The 20,959-nt window shown below is 40.5% G+C and overlaps 1 protein-coding gene across 5 annotated transcripts in view; it reads right to left on the bottom strand.

Annotated features, from left to right (window-relative positions):
• Positions 1–20,959, bottom strand: part of SYTL2 (synaptotagmin like 2) — a 129,291-nt gene that overhangs the window by 23,983 nt on the left and 84,349 nt on the right. For 4 of the 5 annotated variants that reach the window (XM_057748667.1, XM_057748669.1, XM_057748668.1 and 1 more), the window contains exons 5-8: positions 12,556–12,637; positions 10,952–11,066; positions 9,010–9,813; positions 5,881–5,949 (exon numbers count right to left, since the gene is read on the bottom strand). In XM_057748667.1, the coding sequence (XP_057604650.1) occupies positions 5,881–5,949; positions 9,010–9,813; positions 10,952–11,066; positions 12,556–12,637 (1,070 nt within the window). Of the gene's footprint in view, positions 1–2,046; positions 5,950–9,009; positions 9,814–10,951; positions 11,067–12,555; positions 12,638–20,959 lie in introns of all 5 variants that reach the window. The other variant, XM_057748666.1, reaches the window with a different exon arrangement.

The following is a 20,959-nucleotide window of genomic DNA, read 5'->3' as shown; positions in this document are numbered from 1 at the left end:
AAAAAATTTTTCCCCTAGACAGTCTATAATTTTTCCATTTTGACAGTGAAAACTCCATCATGGATAAGCTCTGGTCTGAGTACTATCGTTCATCACTGTTGTATTCTCAGGGCCTAGAACAGTGTCTGGCAACAGGCACTTCAAAAATGTTTGCTAAATCAACGAATGATTCCATTAACGAGTCGATGAATTTGGGAACTACTTCTCTAGACAGTACTTTCCTGAAATGTATCCCAGTTCTGCCCAATGTTAAGCATTCTCCAGTAAATGAATCCTAAGATGAATTCAATTTGGGATGCTCTGTGTTCAAATTTTAAAGGTTTCTTACTACAGACCTTCTCAGTGACTTTAACATGCTTTAGCATACTAATCGTGTGCACAATCTCCCAGCATTCCATCCCCCCCCCCCCTCCTTTTAAAGGAACATATTGAGGTATTGGTTGGTTAAGAGCTCAGCCACAAGTCAAACATGTTAGGCTGCCCATCAAAATTATGGTGCCCTTGTTGTCAGGTTCTTCCCTACTCTCACCCCACCCACACCCATTTATTTAAAAAATAATAGTTTAGGTTAGAAGATGGAAAACTATGGCTGTACCATTTTATACCTCCTACTTGGCTTATAATTTAAAAATATCTTCTCTGGGCTCTTTCGATCTGGGTGGTTATTTATATTGATTATTTCCTTTTCAGATAGGCTTTTTTGCTGTTCAATCAGTTATGCTGGTATACTTTAACATACCTATATACATTAAGCAGTAATCTCCAAAGTAAGCAAAAATTTATAAATCCTTCACCTCTTATAGGTCAATTTGCCCTAGTAACTCATGTGGTAGCTTAGTAAAAGTCTACTTCAACAAGTTTAAGATGCTGAATTATAGTCTTATATATGTCTGGTTTCAGAGACTTGGTATTTTACTTTCCTTTTCTCACCAGTTACAAATGTTAAAGAGGCTTCAGCTTGATTAATTAGGATCTTTTGGTCAGTTTTCCATAAGAGGCCCTACAGCTACTTGCAAAGGAACCCAATCTTCACAAATCAGCCACTCAGTAAAGCTCATTTTTTCCCCCTGAGACTGAAGGGAGCCAGAAAACGACAAATTCTATTAATTTTCTACTAAGGAAGGTGATCAACACTAGCTGTTGTGCAACTTTGGTTAAAATGTTCCAGCCAGAGAGCATCCTTTTATCATTTCATCACTCTAATCAGGTAACTTCTAATCCCTATTTGTTCATGGGTTTCTCTCCTAAAATAGCCAGGTTGCTCAGAATAGCAAATGAAGACAAGCCCTGTGTTTTAAAGCCTGGCTGAAACCAGTACCCCCAAGTCCACTTAGATGAATGTGGTAATCGATTAAGATCTTGATCCACGTAGGTAAGGCTGGAGCCAAAGAAATGCAGCAGGCCAGGCAATGCCCTTAGGTGGAATCAGGTGAAGTCATCTGACTGAGTCATACCCTAGAAGGGGAGGATTCTGCAGATAATTACAAATGAGAGAGAGAGAGAGAGAAGCAACAAATATGCCACAGCCCAAGGTATCTGAGGGAGACTTCCAGCCTTGCACTTTGTTCCTGGTACTTAGCCACTACTGTGGTAAAATATTTCTCCTAAAATGGAAATTTGTGCCCATTTGCAGTACTTTCTTGCCACAAATCTTACTAGAGACTCCTGTGTGGACTGCCAATTAGGAAATTCTAATCATTTCCACGGGGAAAGCTCACTTAGATGTTTTAGAGGTGCTCTCTAAAGCCCAAAAGTTCTTTAAAAATATTTTTGAAACCTAAAAATTTATTGTTCATTAGTAAGAATAGTCAGGTTCTGAAACACTGCCTGATGGGTAAAGCTATCTCTACGTAACTCACTTGATTAAAGAATATAAAAGGAAATAGTTTTTTATTGAGAAAATCTAGGAAGAACTGAAATACAAAGAATTTAGCACCATTTGGAATTGTCAAATTAATCCCAATTTTAGAAACTATATCATCCTTTATGTCAGCATTACATAAATCAACTCATTAACCAATCAGTTAAAAACCTCAAAATGCTCACTGGAGGTATTTCTCCAGCTTTCTGTATTAGAACCGATGTTTCCATCTGAAAAATCAGAGTCAGAGAAATCTTCTTCTTCTTCCTTTTTCTCTTGTCTTTTATATCGTGACGATAGAATCGATTCAACTGTACTTATTTTTGCAGAGTTTTCTTTGTTCATCAGGAGAGGAGTGGGTTGCGTATTTCTGGGCACACTAATTGCTTCAGGAGCCTCTTTGAAACCAGGCTCCTGAAAAGCCCCTTCTCGAACCACTGCCATCTCACTTTCACTATCCCTGTCCTCTGGGGGTTTTATATTTTCAGTGGCCCCTGTTTCATGGTCCACAGAAAGTTGTGAGGTTCCAGGGATCCCAACCCCACTTTTAGAACCATAGAGATCTATTGGTAAATCAGTCACAACTTTGTCTCTTCCCAACACTTTATCACGTTGGTTGACTTGAGATTTGAAAACATTACTCTTAAGTTTCATTTCTGAGGCCTCTGAGGCTGTCCAGTAAAAAGGAGGCAGGTTCCCCAAGAACCTGGCCTGCTTTGACTGTGAAGGCCCCTTCTCAGGCGTTTCTTCCTTCACTGACACTTGGGGCTGATAAGAAGGACTGTTAGATATTTCTTTAAGGAGTCTCTCAAAACCAGTATCAAAAGCACTCTCAGTAACTGATGGAGCCTCAGACTTCTCTACTGCTTCTTTTATTTCCTTACGATGGAATTCAGAAGCAGCCTGCCCGGGCACCTCAGTACCACCCATTAACTCTGATGAGCAAGGAGTCCCTGTATCACTGTCATATTTTGAGCAGGGGGTTTCAATTGTTTCCTTCAGTAGTTTTTCTAAGCCAGCATCGAATTCAAGAAGCTCTGATTTAGGTTGAATAACTGTCTCCCTCACAATTTCTGTCACTTCCTGAAGTAACTTTTTGCCATACTGAGCAACAGTAGAAGCAGATGAGCTAAGGGTTTGTCCTGATAGAGACACCTGGGCAGCTAAATAAGATCCAACTTTATGAGTTTTATCAGGAACTACATTGAAGGGATAAACATTCTTTTTGTCTAGAACTATGCTGTCCATTGCAGTCTGTGGTGGGATAACTTCCTGAGAATTTGGGGGGCTACCTTCTACCTGTGCACCTTCAGGAAGTTCTGCTTTTACTTCTCCAGAAACTACTTCCCTCCCAAATGGATAACTCAACCAAGCTTCTCTGAGTAGCTTTTGTAATACAGCCTTTACATCATTCAATGCAGGTTTGGGTGCAAGAATAACTTTTTCTACAGTCTCTGAAATTTCCCTTTGAGAAGGTAGTGCCTTATTCTGAGGAGCAAGATGAGCATCCTTAGAAGAAGGCTTATCTTGGGGACAGTTGGCCACATCCCCAAAAGAACCCTTTCTGTGGTGATGGGAAGGCTGATCAAATGGGTGAGTCCCTTCTGCAGCCATCTGAAATAAGTTCTCCGTGTTTAGCTGGCACTCACCACTTTGAGCTTTCTGGGAGAGAGCTGTATCTCCCAAAGTTTCTGCCTCTGGAAAAGAAGCTGTTATCTCTCTCTGATAGGTTGATGTGTTCTGACTCCGTTCTATCCCTTTTTCATAAACTTTACTCTCTTCAGACTCAGAGTTGATCCTAGTGGTAAGGGGTTCACACGTGGTTTGCAGGGGAGAGGGTGGAGTTCCAGTTGCTTCCTTAAGGAGTTTGTCTAGACTAGTAGTCAAAGTGTTCGAATTGACCTTTGGAGGAGCTACTGTTTTGTCTATATGCTCATTAATGATCTCCTTAGGTCCTTTGCCTTCTTCCTCAGTATCAGCAAAATCTGTCTTTTGAGGCCATGTCCTATTTTCAGGAATACCTGGTTCAAGCACTTGTTTTTCATGAACTTTTCCACCAGAAGGCTGGATGACTGGTGAGGAGGCTTCTGAAAGCAGCTTCTGTAAGCTGTCATTAAATGTGTCTCTGTAGTCTTTAGACAAAACACTTGTTTTCACTATGGATTCCTGAATCTCTTGGTCAGAGTAATCCTTTTCTTCCTTGAACACTGGAGTAACAAACCATTCTGTATTTTTTCCCATGTTTTCCTTTGATGACTCATATCCTGGCAACTGATGAGTGAACTTTCTGGGTGGTCTCAATGGAAATGTGGTTTCATCTGGTAACACCTGGCGTGTGCCCTTTGAATTTAATTTCTCTATTTCCTCTCTTGCCGGAACATTTTTCTGGCTTAGAAGCATCTCTCTTTCATGGGTATTTTTTCCTGATGATTTAATGTCACTGAATTCTTGGTGTTTCTGGCTATTAAAAGGCACAGAATTTTTTTGGCTTGTGGTAGTATTCTTCTCAATATTATCTTGACTGTTTGGATTGGTTCCTAAGTTCCAAAACTTCCTCAAATTCTCAAATTGAGAGTGATTATAGACCTGTTCTGTATTGGGTTCATCCATTCTTTCTTTTAGGGGCATAACTTTAAAGTTGGGATTTGATTCATCAATTAGAGATCTGTCTTTCTCCAAAGAGGTATGTATTTCACTCCCAATATTTGAAGGATGTTGCAGTGGTGGAAAAGTGACGTCCTTTTCAGAATGCAAACTGTCTGTCACTGGTAATCTTTTTATAGGCTCAGTTGTCTTATTCTGAAGCAGAGACACTTTACCTGATTGGTCAGCTGAAGGACCGTTTTTGGATAGAACTGATATTTGGGGCCTGGTCTCTTTAGGTTTATTTGAGGAATAAAAATTGGAGAGATGGGCTGCTTGACCATCCTTATCTAGGACCACTTGTTTGGCAGTGACTTGATTATTATATTTACTTCGGCCCATAGATAAACTGTCCATGGACTTCACAGGCTTATGTGCTTTAGCAGAAGGTGGCTCCTGACTGAATGAAGATGTGGGTTCTTTATGAGTTAAGTTAACAGCAGCTTTCTCACCTTCCCAAAAGGATATTCTGTCACTCACTCTTTTATATTTCTCTCTTTGCACTTGGTTCTTGGGAACCTCACTTGCTTCTTGTAGTTGGACCTCAGGCTTCTTCCAAGGAGATTTACTGTTGGCATCCTTAGGTGGTGACTCTGTATTCTCTGATTCTAAGGAAGCTTTTAGGATGTGAGTATCTCTTCCTTTGCTCTCTCTCTCTGCCTTCATGTTGTCTTTCAAACTTGTTCCTTTGATAATTGTTGAAGAGTCAAAATTCACTTCTGAGTTTCTTCTATTTTTTTCATAAACACAAAGCTTGGGCTCTTCTTCACCTAAGCTGTCAACATCCTTAATGTGGCATGGAACTTGATCTTTTGTGCAAGATCCTTTACGAACACTGTAGGAATAGTTATCGGTTGGAGGAAGTACCCCAATTCCTTCTCCTACATTTTTTGAACCTTGGCTATAGTCCATAGTTTTACTCTCTTGATTTGGACTAGAGATTTCAAATGGTTGCAATATGCCTGGACTTTCCTTGCCTTGTAGCGACAAATCAATAGATTTGGGTTTGATTGTCACATCATCTTGGCCATTTCCAAAAGGCAGCATATTTTCCTCTACCTGGAACGTTGAATCAGATCCCACAGGTGTCAATTCATCTTTGGTGGATAATACAGCCTTTGAGCCATTTTCTTTTTGACTGGTATCATCTGTCACCAAGGCAATAGCAATCCGGGACTTTGAGTCTGTTTTTCCTTTGGGCTCTAATTCTTGGGGGTATTGAAGAGATGACTTATCGTCATCTGAATGAGAACTTCGGTTAAACCAGTCTAGGACTTTAGATATAGAATCATCAGTTGTCTTCCTTATCTCAGTGGCATATGGACCAGAGCGTGAGGACATCTTAGCTTTCATGGCCTTGAGAAGAGGGGGCTTACCTTGCTGATGGTCTCTAGAACTGCGATCTGGCACCTGAGATGACTCAGGCTCAATGAGAGACAGTTCATCTGCAACATAGAAATGCTTTTCTAAATAAGAAAAGAGAATGCTTAAAGAATTATTATTCAATCATTCACATCTTTTAAAAAGACACTTTGTATTTACATTTTCTACACCATTAGCTGTTTGTATCAGCATTTATCAGGAGTTATAATGTAAACCATCCTAATTAAGGTATTTTACCAAAGATGCCCTATAACAGTAGAGGAAGGTAAATATCGGCCCCTGGAAGCATGGGGTGTAAGCCGAATCGGGGTCTTCTTGAACTTCTTTCAAGTGTCTGTTTTATTCTAAAAATTCAAGTAGATTTTTGTATTCTGATCCATGTTACATTTTAAATATTAATTTTTCTCAGAGCTTTGCATAAAACAGACACTCCAAGAAGATACATCATGGTGATTTTATGACTCCACCTGTCTATTGGACTATCATAAACCCTAGAGAGGGCTTATACTCAAGTTTGAGAAACAAAGACTTAGGAGATTTCAGGAGTTGGAAAAACAACATTCAAGGAAGATTAAACAAGGAGTTCCCTCCAAAACATCAAAATGGCACAATGAGGATATTTGCATCCTGGGGCCTTACTCCTGATATACTGAATGAGAATCTCTGAAGGTGGGGCCCAGGAATCTTTCCTACCAGCTATCCCACTGGTTGTTTTGCATACTGGAGTTTGAGGACTATGGTCTCAAGAGGCTCCTCCACTATCCCTTATTTCCCTTCTACAATTTTTAAGTTGGAGGTAGTCTCTGTGAGACAAAGTAAAACGAGGATTGATGGAGAATGTGATTTCTACCTGTTCCCTGATGTTTGCTAACCAATAGCTAGGAGGCTAGAGGACATTTAAGTTCTTTCTAAGCTATCCAGAAAGCAGGGAGAGACCTTTCTGAACTTTAATCACAGGGTGCATGGCACATGTAGATGAGGCATCGCAGGCATTCTTCTGCTTTAGCTAAGACTCGGGTGTTTCAGCATTTCTTGCTCTTCCTTATAAATGCTAAGCTCCACAATACATGTTCTTGAAAATTATGTGAGCTGAATTTTTATGAAGTTAGCTACATTTCAAATGTACCAGAGGAGATGTCAGTTAATAAAATTATCTCTTTAATTTTAATCATCAACTTTGGCTAAATGTGAAAACAACAAAGGCTTATACAATAATTGGCACATAGTGGATAATGGTTTCCTTTCATAACTACACATTATACTAATATGTCAGTAATGATAAAATTCCTTTGAGAAATCTTTAAGAATTCTTTGTTAGTCTGTTTAACAGAAGACTAATAATGAAAAAAAAAAATGCTTGTACTATACTGTTAGCGAAAAAAAGCAATCTGGACAGTATAAACATAATTTAAATTATATCCTTGCCTGAAAATTATTGGAAGGCCCTACAATTAAACGTTACTGATATTTAATACTGGGTAATATCACATATGATAATTGTTTTATTCTGTATGTATTTTTTTTCAAATGTTTTTACACTTTTCAAATGAAAGTATATTACTTTAAAAACAAGAACAGTTATTTTAAAAATTTAATGTCAGATAACGTCTTGTTTCCTTTGAGGAATTTTTTTGTTTTCTTCCAGTATAATAACGAGTGTGATAGTGACTGTCCAAAAGTCAAACCCTTATAATTCACACAGAGTTTACCTTGTTTTTGGTCCTGATTTTCTTTTTATGCTCCATTATTTACTTGTATATATGTTTGTGGTAAGCAGGGGGGAAAGCAGGGCATTAGTGAGTAAGCACAACTTTGTTTATAAGCTCTGAGACCAGAAGGCCTGTCTGTCAATCAAAATGAGTTTAGCTGATCGTGCCTTCTCCCCAGACTTCACAGTGAGTTGAGATTTAAAAATCAGAAAGCACAAATAGTTAATACAAAATTATAAAGATAGTCTGTGGGAAAGCAGGTGCACTTTGAAAAAACAGGAGAGGTTTACCAATTTTTTCCTATGGATTAGAACAAAGGAAAATATTATCAAAGAAATTGTTTTAATCATTTGGATAAACACTTAAGTAAGCATCACCCAATTACTTGCTAGTGTTTACTCAAACTTTAGTAGTTTGCTTAAAATGAGTTCCTTTATATCTTGAAGAAGAGGGGTGATGGAAATGCTTTGTGCTTTAAGAAGTGGACTGATCTGAATAAGTATGAAAGTGTAGGGCTGAGCAAAAGTGACTCAGGGTCAACTTAAGACTGACTAATAAGGGAGGAGGAGAGCAAATGAGTTAGAAACTTGACTGCTGCTACTGCAAATTTTTCTGACTAAAAATCATCATAGGGTTGGATTAGGACTTAGTGAAGATGGGAGAGAGTACACAAAATGATTTTTTCCCATTGCTTGTGTTTTAAAACATAAGAATTATGAAGTCATCATATAGGTATAGGAAAGCAGTTTGAGGCATCCCCTGAGAGTTCTAAGATCTTCAAGCGAGGGCTAGGCAGCTAGTGAGCAGGAAAAAGTAGTACTCTCATTGCCTCTCAACTCACACCAGCTGAAGGAGAAAGTTCCTTCAGAGCATTTAAAGTCTAAGAACAAATGGATGGAGGCTCTGGGCAGGCCAAAGTAGGAAGCTTTTTCATAGTAAGAATTTAAAGTCTAGTTTCCCATCCTTTGATGCTAAGAAAATACAGGTTCTGAAATTAAAAGAGAAACTGAAGTTTGGTTAAACTGTAATTGATAAATTTGCATTAGGTGAGTAATAATATACTTACTCTGTACAAAGTATTAACATATGTTTAATTCTCACTCTGTATATACACTTTGATTTCACTTGAAATATTATAATTTGTTTAATTAAATAATTGATATGATTACTTTTATTTTTATTTCTTTTTAAGGATTAAGCATAATGTGCCAGGAAGTGTGCTATCCTGGATGTTTTAGTTGTTGGTGATTGAGGAAAACCTGCAAACCCATTAGGAGGTATCAACATTCCCCAGTGGCATCTGCCTGAATTTTAGCTGGAATACCTAGAAGGCAAAATGAGCTGCCTGACTGGCCTGGCCACTCCAAGCCCACTGGGTCAGTTTTTAGAGCCCAGTAGTGACGAATCTCTTACCAGCAGGGCTTTTGGACAATTCTGATTCAAGCCTTGACAATTCTGGTGAGTTAGCTTTGTGTTCATTGATGGTGGGTAAATTCTCAGTGGACTGTGCTCTGGTAGTTAAAACTTCTTTGGGAGAATGGTCCTCATTAATTGGAAAGGAACCAGAAGTCGTTGGCTGATGTGTTTCATTTTTTGATGTACTTGGGCTTGAGGCTGATGGCTGAAAAGGCAAAGGCTTTCTGTATTGGGAAGGCTGCGGGTCATTCCAGAACTCATCTATGTGCCCTGCATCTTCTGTTCCATTCTTCAACCTGTCAGATTCTAAAACACTAAATTCTCCCATTTCCTGGCCATGAACCAGCCCCGGACTCTGTGGGAGGTCATCCTTCACTGCAGAGAATCTCACGTGCTTTAGTGGCTCTGGTGAGTTTGAGGAGGAGTCATCTTCGAAAGAATGCTCCTTCTCAGAAATTCTCTCATGGATGGTTAGGCCAGGCGACGCGATTTTGCTTTTGGGTTCAAAGTTCTGATGGAAACGAACAGTTTCTGAGTCGGTGCCACTGGAACTGGAATTGTGTTTCAGGATCCCTCTCGGAGCCCCTCTTGTGTTCAGGGAGTCTGTCCCTTGTCTAGGAGAAGACTGGTCATCATCTTGCTTTAAGTCATGCGATTTGTAGATCATTTTCCTGGCTTTGGGGATTGGAGCCTTGATTTGGGACCCAATCTCAGGGTCTGGAAAAGTCTGCTTTGGTTTCTCTAATTTTTGGCTTGAAACATCCAGGATAGATGACTTTTCTTTGGACTCTGACAATTCACCTGAAAAGTAAACCAAACTACATGATATGCCAAATGGAGAATAACTCTATAATTTAAAATACCTATCATAAACTTAATCTACATATAGCAAAAACACTAAATATTAAAGACAATAAAGCATGAAGCATAAGTACAGACCTCATTAAAAAGCCTTAGAAAATTCATGCATAAACTTCACTGAAATTAAGATGGCTGTGCTTTACATACTTTGTGTTATTTTACACGCAATAATTTTTTTTATAAGAAACTTTAAAAATTCCTCAAGAAGGGTAAAAAAAACCCACAAAAGTCACTTTAAAAAAATCATGCATAGAAACCAGAAAAGGGAGCTCAACTTTTTAAAAAGAAAATCTCAATACCTAAAACAAAAATTAATTTTGTCAAAAAGTTAAAAAAAAAAAAAAAGGTAAAATGTTCCAGTGACCTCTTTTCTGTAAAATATTTTATGCTATATAAAGTATATCCAATGGAGCGGAAAAAAATACACTAATATTAAAACAGGCTAATTGAAACTCCCAACTCTACTGTTTAATTGTTAATTTTCTACCCCTCGTCCAATCTTTGATGCTTGTGGAATCGTCTTACATTTATTTGCTTTTGAAGAGATTAAATTGTCTAATGTTTCTTTTTAATGGTATGTTAAGAATGGTAAAATTCCATAAGAGGCAGACTTCAACCAATTAAGCAGCAAATCTGATCAAATGCTCCTGGGAGACAGGGCTGATAATCACAGATTAGAGGATTGTAACGTTGTCAAGTGGTCTTTTTTCTTGAGGCAAACTCTTTTAATTTTAAACAGAGAACCGTGTCTGCACATGGTAGACATCCAATAAATACTGTTAAGTTAATGACTGAATTCCTCTGGTCAAAAAATTTCCCAGGTTACTGAGGGGGAACCCAAGGCATGGAGGTCACACAAGTGTCAGCTCCCAGACTGGAATTCATGAACTTCCGGTTCCTTACATTTCTGCTTCCTTCCCTCAGGCAGGAAACCAGTGGGCATAGTAGAAGGACAAGAAAACCATCAGGCCTTTTCACTTTCTCTTGAAAGCTATTTTAGTTAAAGGAACTCTGAGAATTCCCCTTCGTCCATAGATAACAAAGATAAAAATATCTAGCCCATAAAAATTATATTTACCCTCTTTTGAAGTCTGAAAGAAACCAGCCTTTCCATTTTTTGACTGCTCATTTTTGGTCTGTTGAGATAAGTGATCTTCTGGCAACATGGAGCTATTAAATGGATTCTTCCTTCGCTGGGGAAAAATACTGTTTATTAAATTCATTTAAAATGTCATAACAGCAACTCAGTGTCAGCAAATGCTTATTATCTCCAATAGTTGATAGATTTACCCAGTAAATTCTACCTGGCATGTTTGAAAAATGACGGTCCTAATTAATCTGGTTAGCGAAGAATTACCATATATATGCAAAACACCCTCCCCCCAAAAAAGCAGAACAAAACTGTATAAAATATACTCAATTCCAGAGTCCTACAAAGTTTAACCAGAACCAGGCATTCAAATCTAACTCTCACAGAGGTGAGATTTTTACAGAGGTGAGAAAACTTGGGCCTGAAGATATCAAAGAGCTGGTCAAGGCTGGGGTAAACCTGAGACTCTAATCAGGGCAGATTCCTATCAGTGCTCTTTCTACTGTATGAGTCTCACTGTGATAGATTAAAGCTGTACTAAACATAATTATAACTGACCTTTCCTATAAGGATTTAAAAGATAAGGTGTCTTAAAGTGCTATATAGTCACTAGCATGATCATCAATTCTAACGATAGCATATCAGTAAACAGAATTTTTTTTCTGTTGAAGTATAGTTGATTTACAACATTGTATTAGTTTCAGGTGTACCACAGAGTGATTCAGTTATATCTATATATGTAGAGATATATATTTTATTCAGATTCTTTTCCCTTTTAGGATCTTATAAAATATTGAGTATAGTTCCTTGTGCTATGCAGTTGGTCCTTGTTGGTTATCTATTTTATTTTATTTCATTTTTATAGGAGTATAACTGCTTTACAATGTTGTGTTAGTTTCTGCTGTACAGTGAAGTGAATCGGCTATATGTATACACATATTCCCTCCTTCTTGGACCTCCTTCCCACCCCCCCACCCCCAATTCCACCCTTCTAGGTCATCACAGAGCACCGAGCTGAGCTCCCTGTGCTATACAGCAGGTTCCCACTAGCTGTCTATTTTACACATGGTATTGTCTTTATGTCAGACCTAATCTCCCAATTCATCCCACCCTCCCCATATAGTAGTATGTATATGTTAATCCCTAACTTCTATTTTTTCCCACCCCCAGTCCCAGAATTTTTTTGATTAATGTAAGACTGAATATCAATGGTTGCTATCTGTAGTTTCACAAACTGACAATTTCCTCCCATAAGCAGACCTCTAACAGAGCTTCAGGAAGCCATGAATAGGAATAAGGACTGATATGGAATCAACAAGCCACAGTCCATATGCTCAAAAGAAGCAGCCCCCAATAGTGTCAGACTATTTATTCTTTAGGGCAAAAAATCTATGTCTTCAGCAATGCAGTAACACGACATTCATAAAATTTTCCACTGCAAGAGTGATTTCTTATATTAGATAGTAAAAATTATCTATATTTGGTAGGAAAAGAGTACTACAAAATCCTCTTTTCTTCATGGTGCTTTGATAAAATGAGAAAAATGGCATTCCTGCCCCAAATGAGATTTTCAAAATCTGAGCTCAATCTACCTTGGCTGGAGATACAGCTGACTTCCGTGTGTTTTCCTGGGATGTATCAATCATGGTGGAAGCTGGATTTACCACGCTGGAACTGCAAAAGAAACAATAATTCAGAGAATAAAAACTACCCTTGGAAGAAGCATAAATCACACCTCTGAAGCCAGATGCTATTAAGGCAGGACAGAGAGGAAGTTTGTAAAATCAAACTGACAGGAAGGAAGAGGGAGTTGGAGCTTAGAGGTGATTAAACAGCGAAGCAAAGGCAATGGTAAAACAGAAATGGAAGACGACAGGCATGAGTCAAGACAAAACCATCCATCAGAATCCTAGAAGCTTTTATCAGGGTACCAGGCACACAGGATGTTCGCAGTTTAAACTTGTACAAATAAACTCATCTCAAAGTCGGGAACCTAACATCAGATGCAGACTAGAAAGTGAGCAATTGTTCTCAAGGAGCGAACATCCCTGCTGAAATAAGGCCCCAAGGCATTTTAGAGATTCCACAGGCCAGGACTAGAATGGCAGTGCTTACTCTAACTCAGGTAGAAAATATCTAAAGAAAAGACTCAGGTGCAATAAGTGATTTAGTAATGGAACCGAAGAAACAGCACATCTGAGAGATGCTGTGCTGGGAGGATGGTGGATTGGGACAATTTACTGGGAACTTTCAAGCCAGCTCTCCAGGCCGGCCAGGTGAGTTCTTGTTCAACTACAAGAGGAGTAAGAACAAGCAGAGCATCGAGAGATGGTGGGATGTTAGAAACCTGGAGCAGGCTTAGAGGGGAGAGGAGGATTCTCTAGACCATGATTCCCTGTCTGGGGGACAGGGCAGCCCTAGGGTGAGAGTACGGGGAGGGTGAATGGAGAAAAGTGAGTTGAGCCGGCTCCCTCCTGAACAACCACTCTCTTGGCTATTGAGTAAGAAGGGCAAAGAGGGTCATAGCAGCCCTGGAGTGGGAGGAAAACCACCTGCTCTGACTTCCTGCTCCAGTGGCCCTGCCTCAGGCCTAAGAGGTGAAGTCACTATTGGCTGAAAGCACCGTGCCTGGTTAAAATCCACCAGTTCTCCTAGTGGCATCACAGAGTCAAGGACTTGGAAAGAATACCTTTGAAGGTGCTGGCTTTTCACCACGAAGCTAAGGAACTAGAGGTGGGGGAGGGGAGCATTTTGCCCCGAGGCCACAGAGCCTTGCCCAAGATTGCTGTCGCTAAAATCGTGGGCTAGATGTCCTTTCCTTCCCTCTGCACTTCGATTGTTATTTTCATAGAGAGTTAGTCCCAGGAACAGGGTGAACACTTGAGGAAGCCATGCTTCCTTCTGTTACCCTCCTCACTGTTCCAGAAAAGAATTACAGCAGGTGAGGCAGATGTATACTGAATACATCCTGACCACAGGGATGTGAGAAAATGGGGGGGAAAGGATGGGGAGGAGAAGCACAGGCAACAACGGGAGGAACTTATAATGGAGCCAGAGTTAAGGTTAACAGAAAAACACATTGCAGGAGGCCTCTATTCTTGCAACAGGTGAGTACAAACTTGAATCAAGTTATCCATCAGCAAAAAGAACCCTGGTCACTGATAGAGCTCACAATAAAAACAGCCAATAGCTCAGGACTAGAAAGCAGTATCTCTTGAATGTCACTTTAAGAAGCCAGTGAGTGAGTGATATGAGGAAGCTTATAGCAGATGCCATGTTCAGTTTCTCACAGTGTTTTGTATCATCTCCTTTAGTAAATAAATCAGTCACATAATCAGAGGTCCTGGGCCAAATGCTGACAGTTGGGGGTCTCCATGGAACAGCCATCTTCTCCTGCCATCTTCCTCCTTTCTCCTTCCTACTCACCAAGAACAAAGGACAAGCAGAGCTTCTACATTCTCCTCCCTCTGCTCCCTGGAAATCCAGTTCCTGCGCCTCTAGCCACCAGCCCCTCCCCCAACTGCCCAGACTGCATATCATGTCCCCTCCTTCCCAGAGATGAAACTGGTCTCTCTCTACTAAACTCTATGCAGCTGTGGATTTCATATCTGCTATGCAACCTCATTATGTGCACACACATCTATCCCTCATAGTAAACGGGGAGATCCCTCATAGTAAACGGGGAGATCCCTCAAGAGTATCTTGACCTTCTTTCTATTCCCCACAATGCCTTGTACAGGGCCTGGTACTCAGCTGGTGAATGACTGAACAACTGAAGGCCAACTGAGCCAGTGCCAGGGAAGGCTGCAGCACACAAGTGACCATGGTTTTCTAAAAAATCTATATTGTTTGCCAGACTACAGTGAGGCACATTATTTAGGTTTTAAACAAAATGTCTGTCCCTGCTATTCAGAAAGCAAAAGAGGAAGAAATGAGGCATTCAGAGCACATGATCAGACAATAAAATACCAGAAACATGCAGTATTCACCGGGTTACCTTGTGGTAGGGGTTGGTGGAAAATGGGATGAGGGTGAAATATTTGGTTAACTACAGTTCAAAAGTCTGCTCAACTAGAAAAAACCAAGAGTCTTGTGCCTCAAACTCTGTCTCTGAAAATGCACCTACTTCCTCAATTAAGCTCTGGCTTTGCTTCCCTCGAGGAATACAACAGTGTTTTGTTTGCCTGTCTTTTATTGGACAACCATCAGTACAGCGGCCGTCTTATTCTCAGTTGATCTTTGCAAGATCCTTCTCCCCATTTTACTAGTGAGAAAACTGAGGCTTGGAGAGGTTAAGTTAGTGAAAGAGCTGGGGATCTGCACCAGGTGTGTCTGACCCTGACTCCAAAGACAATCAATGCAATGGCTGGGCTCTACTGCCTCGGATTTCTCGCATCAGTAAAGCAGTGGTTTATTGACAAGAGGATTGAAGTCTGGGAAATTCTTCCTTCCCAGTGACTCTCACATCTGTCACTTCCTCTCCACCCCGACTGACTCCTCCTTTATTTCTGTATTATCTGTATTAGCCTCACATCCAACCTCCTGACACCAAAGTTCCACTCCCCTGACCCATTCAGCATTCCACCTCTAAGCTGGAATGGTCTAAAGCAGGACTTTGATCATGTCCCTCTTCCGCGCGTTACCTTTTCCGGGTCCTCAAGGCCTGTGGAATGGAGCTGAAGTCTGAGCGCCTCAGGAAGGAATTGCAGCCGCTCCACACCTGCCCCACTGCACCTTCCCGCTCTTCCTCCCTGCGGACCCTCCTGCCAAACACGACTCACCGCCCCGCTCTGCTGTCTCCACCAGCCTATCCCCAGCCCCTTCCTCAAGTGTTTGCTCTGCTCTCCTGACCCAAATCCTCGCTGTCACCTCCAACCCAGTCCAAATCTCTCCTCCCCTGTGGTGCGGCTCACCTACCAGCTCAGCGGCATGTGGGTCTCCTTGTCTCAGATCTTACAGTACATTTTGTTGGTACCTTGGGACTGGGATGTGCTCCCTGCCCGGAACTATTTATCAACTGATCAGATGTTCATATATGGAAGCATTATTTTTCCTAAGAGAATATAGTCTCTTTATGTGTCTTTTGTTTCTTAGAATCCCACTCAGAGGGCTCATATTTCCATTTTCAGGATTTCTCCTTCATATATAAGATATGCGATACATTCCACATGATGAGTTCTTAAAACTGTACAGCAAGCCGAAGTTCACACCTTGTGCTCTGTAACTTCTTCTCTCAGGCACCCTTCAAAAACTACCTGCAATACTAGATGTAGCACTTAGCCATAATTGGTTTACTTCTGTAAGAAGATTACTGAAATATTAGACTATGATTTTACTGTTAGGGTTCCTCTCCTAAAAGTGTGTGCATTTTAATACAAGTCTTTGAAGACAACTAAAAAGAGGAAGAATGTTAGGTACTGTGGTGGGGACACTTGGGGAAGAGGGAGGGCTTTATAGCAGTTTTAGAACTACACCACGTGGGCAGTGGGACAGTCCATCTGCTTCTATGTCCAGCCATAAAGCGCTCCTAAGCACATGCAGCAACTTTTAAAGTTTTTGAATGTTAATCAGCCTTTCCCTCTAAAGCAGTCAAAAACGAATTCCCTGGTGGTCCAGTGGTTAGGACTCCAAAATTCCACTGCAAGGGGTCATGGGTTCGATCCCTGGTTGGGGAATTAAGGTCCCACAAGCCTCTCAGCACGACCAAAAAATAAATAAAGGAGTTAACAATAACAACAGACATACCCTCTTTTGAGGTATTTTTCAGCTTAAATATTAACTGTGCCTAGAATCAGAAGAAAATTTTGCAAATGATTTTTTTTCTCCCCCCCTTTTTTTTTCTGCTGCTGTTGATTTCTCCCTTTGGATTGTGAATTCCTTGGCAGCTAATGCTGTGCCCATCCCCAGCACCCAGCACTGTGCTAACACGTGTTACGCTCAGTGAGGCTTGAACACATGAGCAAACATATGAAGAAATGGCTCCAGGGATTGAGTGAAGCAAATTAGAAAATATGTTATGCCTGCCTTTTGAGTCAGTTTTTGTTTTTGTTTTTGTTTTTTAAGTAAAATATCACTTCTTTGGTTCTACCCCACTTCATATTACAGAATTATCTAGCACAAACAGTCCCATCCAAGGATAAGGCGCACTGATGTCACAGTGAAACTATCCCTCACTGATTTGGGTAAATCTAAGATTCTGTAGGATTAAGAAGGATTCTTTTAAGAGCTCAATGTAAGTGATTCTGTGGGGCAGGCCTCCAAGAAATGAAACATTCACATCACTGGATGTGCAATTAATCCAAGAACAAAAGATCAAATGCATTGTCCCACAGATTGGTTCATCTCTACCCTGCCTTTGGGAGCAAGCGAAGTGCCTCACACTGATCTTATTATAGAGGGTTAAGGCAAGTAGCTAATTCTTCTGGGAGAGGGAGATAGATATACACAAACAAAAGCTTTCCAGGAAAAAGAGCATTAGTGGAAAAAAAACAATACTATTTCAGAACTAAAGACATGGTGTTAATTGATTGGTTCCCATTCAACAGAGGGTAAGAGAGAGACTAGTGTCAGAAGTGAGCATCACTGAAGTACAGGCGATAAAGCTCAAAGACTAGCACTTTTTTGGTTCACTATGATAACTTACAACAAAATACCATTTTAATTCTACTCAGAACAAAGTAACGTGGAAATGCACAGTTTTTGCTTACAGGAAAACTGTTTTCTCGGCATTTCATAGGAAAATTCCCAGACGAAAACCTGCCAATGTCATGGAAAGAATCACCACGGTATGGGCTTTATCTTGTTCTCCCTGACCTCATTTTGGAGACATTCTCTAGGGATGTTTTTGATTAATGGACATCACAAATCCATGCAGCGGCCAAGCTGCCTCCTACCTCCATGCCTTCTAGTTCTCCATCTTGAATGCTCCTTTCTTGTAGCTGTCCAAATTTGAGAATAACCCTCAAATTCTCCTCCAGCTTTAAAAACACCAGCGCTCATGGTGATACATCTGAAGTGAGGAAGTCTTGGTAATGCAAAGCAACAAAACCTGGATGCTCTCAATGCTGTTCTTATCCTGGAGCTCAATTTTTTTTCTCCCTCCCTCCTCCTCTTTTTCTACTGGCTCCCTGGGGTCCAAATGACTTTATTCAATAATTTATTACTCATTTGTTTATCCATTAACCCCTCTTTCACCATTATTCTCTATTTCATAATTCATTATCTCATCAACTATTGTCACTCATTTAGTCAATCTCTTACTCTCCATCTATTCTTCTTGTTTTTTTTTATTTTTCAAATTTTAAAATATTTTTCCCATGTGTTCTTCATTCATTCATTTATTGCACATTTGTTGGGCGCTGCTGTACATTCCAGGAACAGGGCCATGAACAAAATGAAATACAGCAGTAAACAAAGTCCTTTTCCTCATGCATCTGGGGGGAGGGGACAACAAACACACAAAAATAAATATGTAATATCAGGTTGTGATAAGTGATGGAGGACAATAAGGGAGGGTACGGGCATTCATTCATTCAGTCCATAGACACCAAATACCTACTATGTGCTAGATACATTGTTACAGCTGTGGGGGATGGTGGTGAATGAGATCCAGGTCCTCAACCCAAGAGAGCAAGGCGGTAATATTAGCCCTGGGAATCTGGATTCTCAAAGTTCCTCGGGCAATTCTGACATATAGGTCACAGTTGAGAACTTCTCATCAAGTAATCCACATATCCTATATATTCTGTTATAATGAAATTGAAATTGAATGGGTCCTTATTGAATTGGATCCATCCTCTACAGTTACCAGATTATGACTCTAAAAAGTAACCTTGATCAGAAAGTCATTTGGTGGTTCCCTGTGACTTAAAGGAAAAAGTCCACCCTTTCGGTCAACATTCAAGGCTCTTCACCATCTGGTTCCAACTTCTGCTTTCAGCATAACTGCCCACCACTCACACAGTATATCCACCATACTAGACCCTTCCAGGTGCCTAGCCATACCAGACTCCCATGTCATCCCCTCTGTCTGTACTGTCCTCTCTCCACATCTCCCTAATAGAATCCTTCTCATCCTTCAAGAATTGCCTGAAATATGACTATTTCTGCAACGAATTCCTCAAGGACAGGGACCATATCTCACTTCTCTTTGAATTCCTAGCTACCATCTCATATACAATAAATACTCAATAATTGTTGAATGAGTGAATAAATGACTGCATGAAGAATGAATTAGAGGGACTTCCCTGGTGGCACAGTGGTTAAGAGTCCACCTGCCAATGCAGGGGACACAGGTTCAATCCCTGGTCTGGGAAGATCCCACATGTCCGGGAAGGAGCAACTAAGCCTATGCTCCACAACTACTGAGCCTGCACTCTATAGCCTGTGAGCCACAACTATTGAGCCTACGTGCCACAGCTACTAGACCAAAGCAGCGCCAAATAGTGGTGACATCTAAGGCCCTGGTTAGCCAAGAGGCTACTAGACTCTCAGTGTTGCCCCAAGCATCCAAACTTTTTTTTGTTTTTTAAATTTTATTTATTATTTTTTGGGGGGTACACTAAGTTCAATCATCTGTTTTTATACACATATCCCCGTATTCCCTCCCTTCCTTGACTCCCCCCTCCTCGAGTCCCCCCCATCCTCCCCGCCCCAGTCCTCTAAGGCATCTTCCATCCTCGAGTTGGATTCCCTTTGTTATACAACTTCCCACTGACTATTTTACATTTGGTAGTATATATATGTCTGTGCTACTCTCTTGCTTCGTCTCAGCTTCCCCTTCACCCCCCGCCCCCTCCCAAACCTCGAGTTCTCCAGTCCATTCTCTGTATCTGCGTCCTTGTTCTTGTCACTGAGTTCATCAGTACCATTTTTAGATTCCGTATATGTGAGTTAGCATACAATATTTGTCTTTCTCTTTCTGACTTACTTCACTCTGTATGACAGACTGTAGTTCTATCCACTTCATTACATATAGCTCCATCTCATCCCTTTTTATAGCTGAGTAATATTCCATTGTATATATATGCCACATCTTCTTTATCCATTCATTTGTTGATGGGCATTTAGGTTGCTTCCATGTCCTGGCTATTGTAAATAGCCAAGCACCCAAACTTGTTTCACAGCACACATCATCTCAAATAATAAAGGAGGGGCTTCTCATCCCAGAACAGGCCTCCTTCTATAGTCAGGATACACACGTTATACCTGATTTGGGGGTGGGATCCTGACCCAAACGGAATTTCTCACACCTTTACTCTGTGCTCCCCATCTTGGCTCAGCCATGTCCTACAGATTACTGTGTACCTGTTCCACAATTATTTTGGGGGAGACATAATGTGCTATCAAAGTGTGGTTCATGGACCATTGTCAATATGTGAACTGTTAGTGGTTTACGATAAGTACAGAAATCAAGAGTATGTGCTTAAAATCATTTACAGCAATTTGCTGAGACATCCCAGCACATGATCAGTGGGTTTATATTTCGCATGCCTTTGTTGTTTTCTGTATTTCATTTTTCTAGTATTCATTTATTTAATATTTTATAAAAGGTATAGATCCGTGATAATTAGAAATAAAAAAAAATTTAAACCCCAAAACACTGGTCCTTGACCCTCATTTGTGCCAGTACTACCCTGCTGAAGATCAGCAACCAGAACGAGGACTGGGAGCACTTGGAGTTTTCTTTGCTACTTGAAAGGGAACCTCACTCTCTGCTCCTCTGTTCGTCAAACCTCTCTCTGCTTCCTCGTGCTACAGATGCAAATGAAGACGAGCCCCAAAAGAACACAGGTAGCTTCCCATGCTTGAATACATGCTGAATACCCGCAGTGTTTTCATCACTCACAGGCAGAAGCCCACAGAATTGCGCCCACAACGGAAGAAGGAATCTTGCCCCAGAGCTTATCCGAAAAACTCCTTCAGAAACTGCAATATCCAGCCACTGTTGCCTCATACTACCTGACTCCTGGCTAAGAAAATATTGACAGGTATTGA

This window comes from Hippopotamus amphibius, chromosome 9 (genome assembly GCF_030028045.1).
Source record: "Hippopotamus amphibius kiboko isolate mHipAmp2 chromosome 9, mHipAmp2.hap2, whole genome shotgun sequence".
Lineage (NCBI taxonomy): Eukaryota > Metazoa > Chordata > Mammalia > Artiodactyla > Hippopotamidae > Hippopotamus > Hippopotamus amphibius.
The sequence above is the reverse complement of the archived record's forward strand: the minus strand, read 5'-3'. Positions and strand labels throughout refer to the sequence as shown.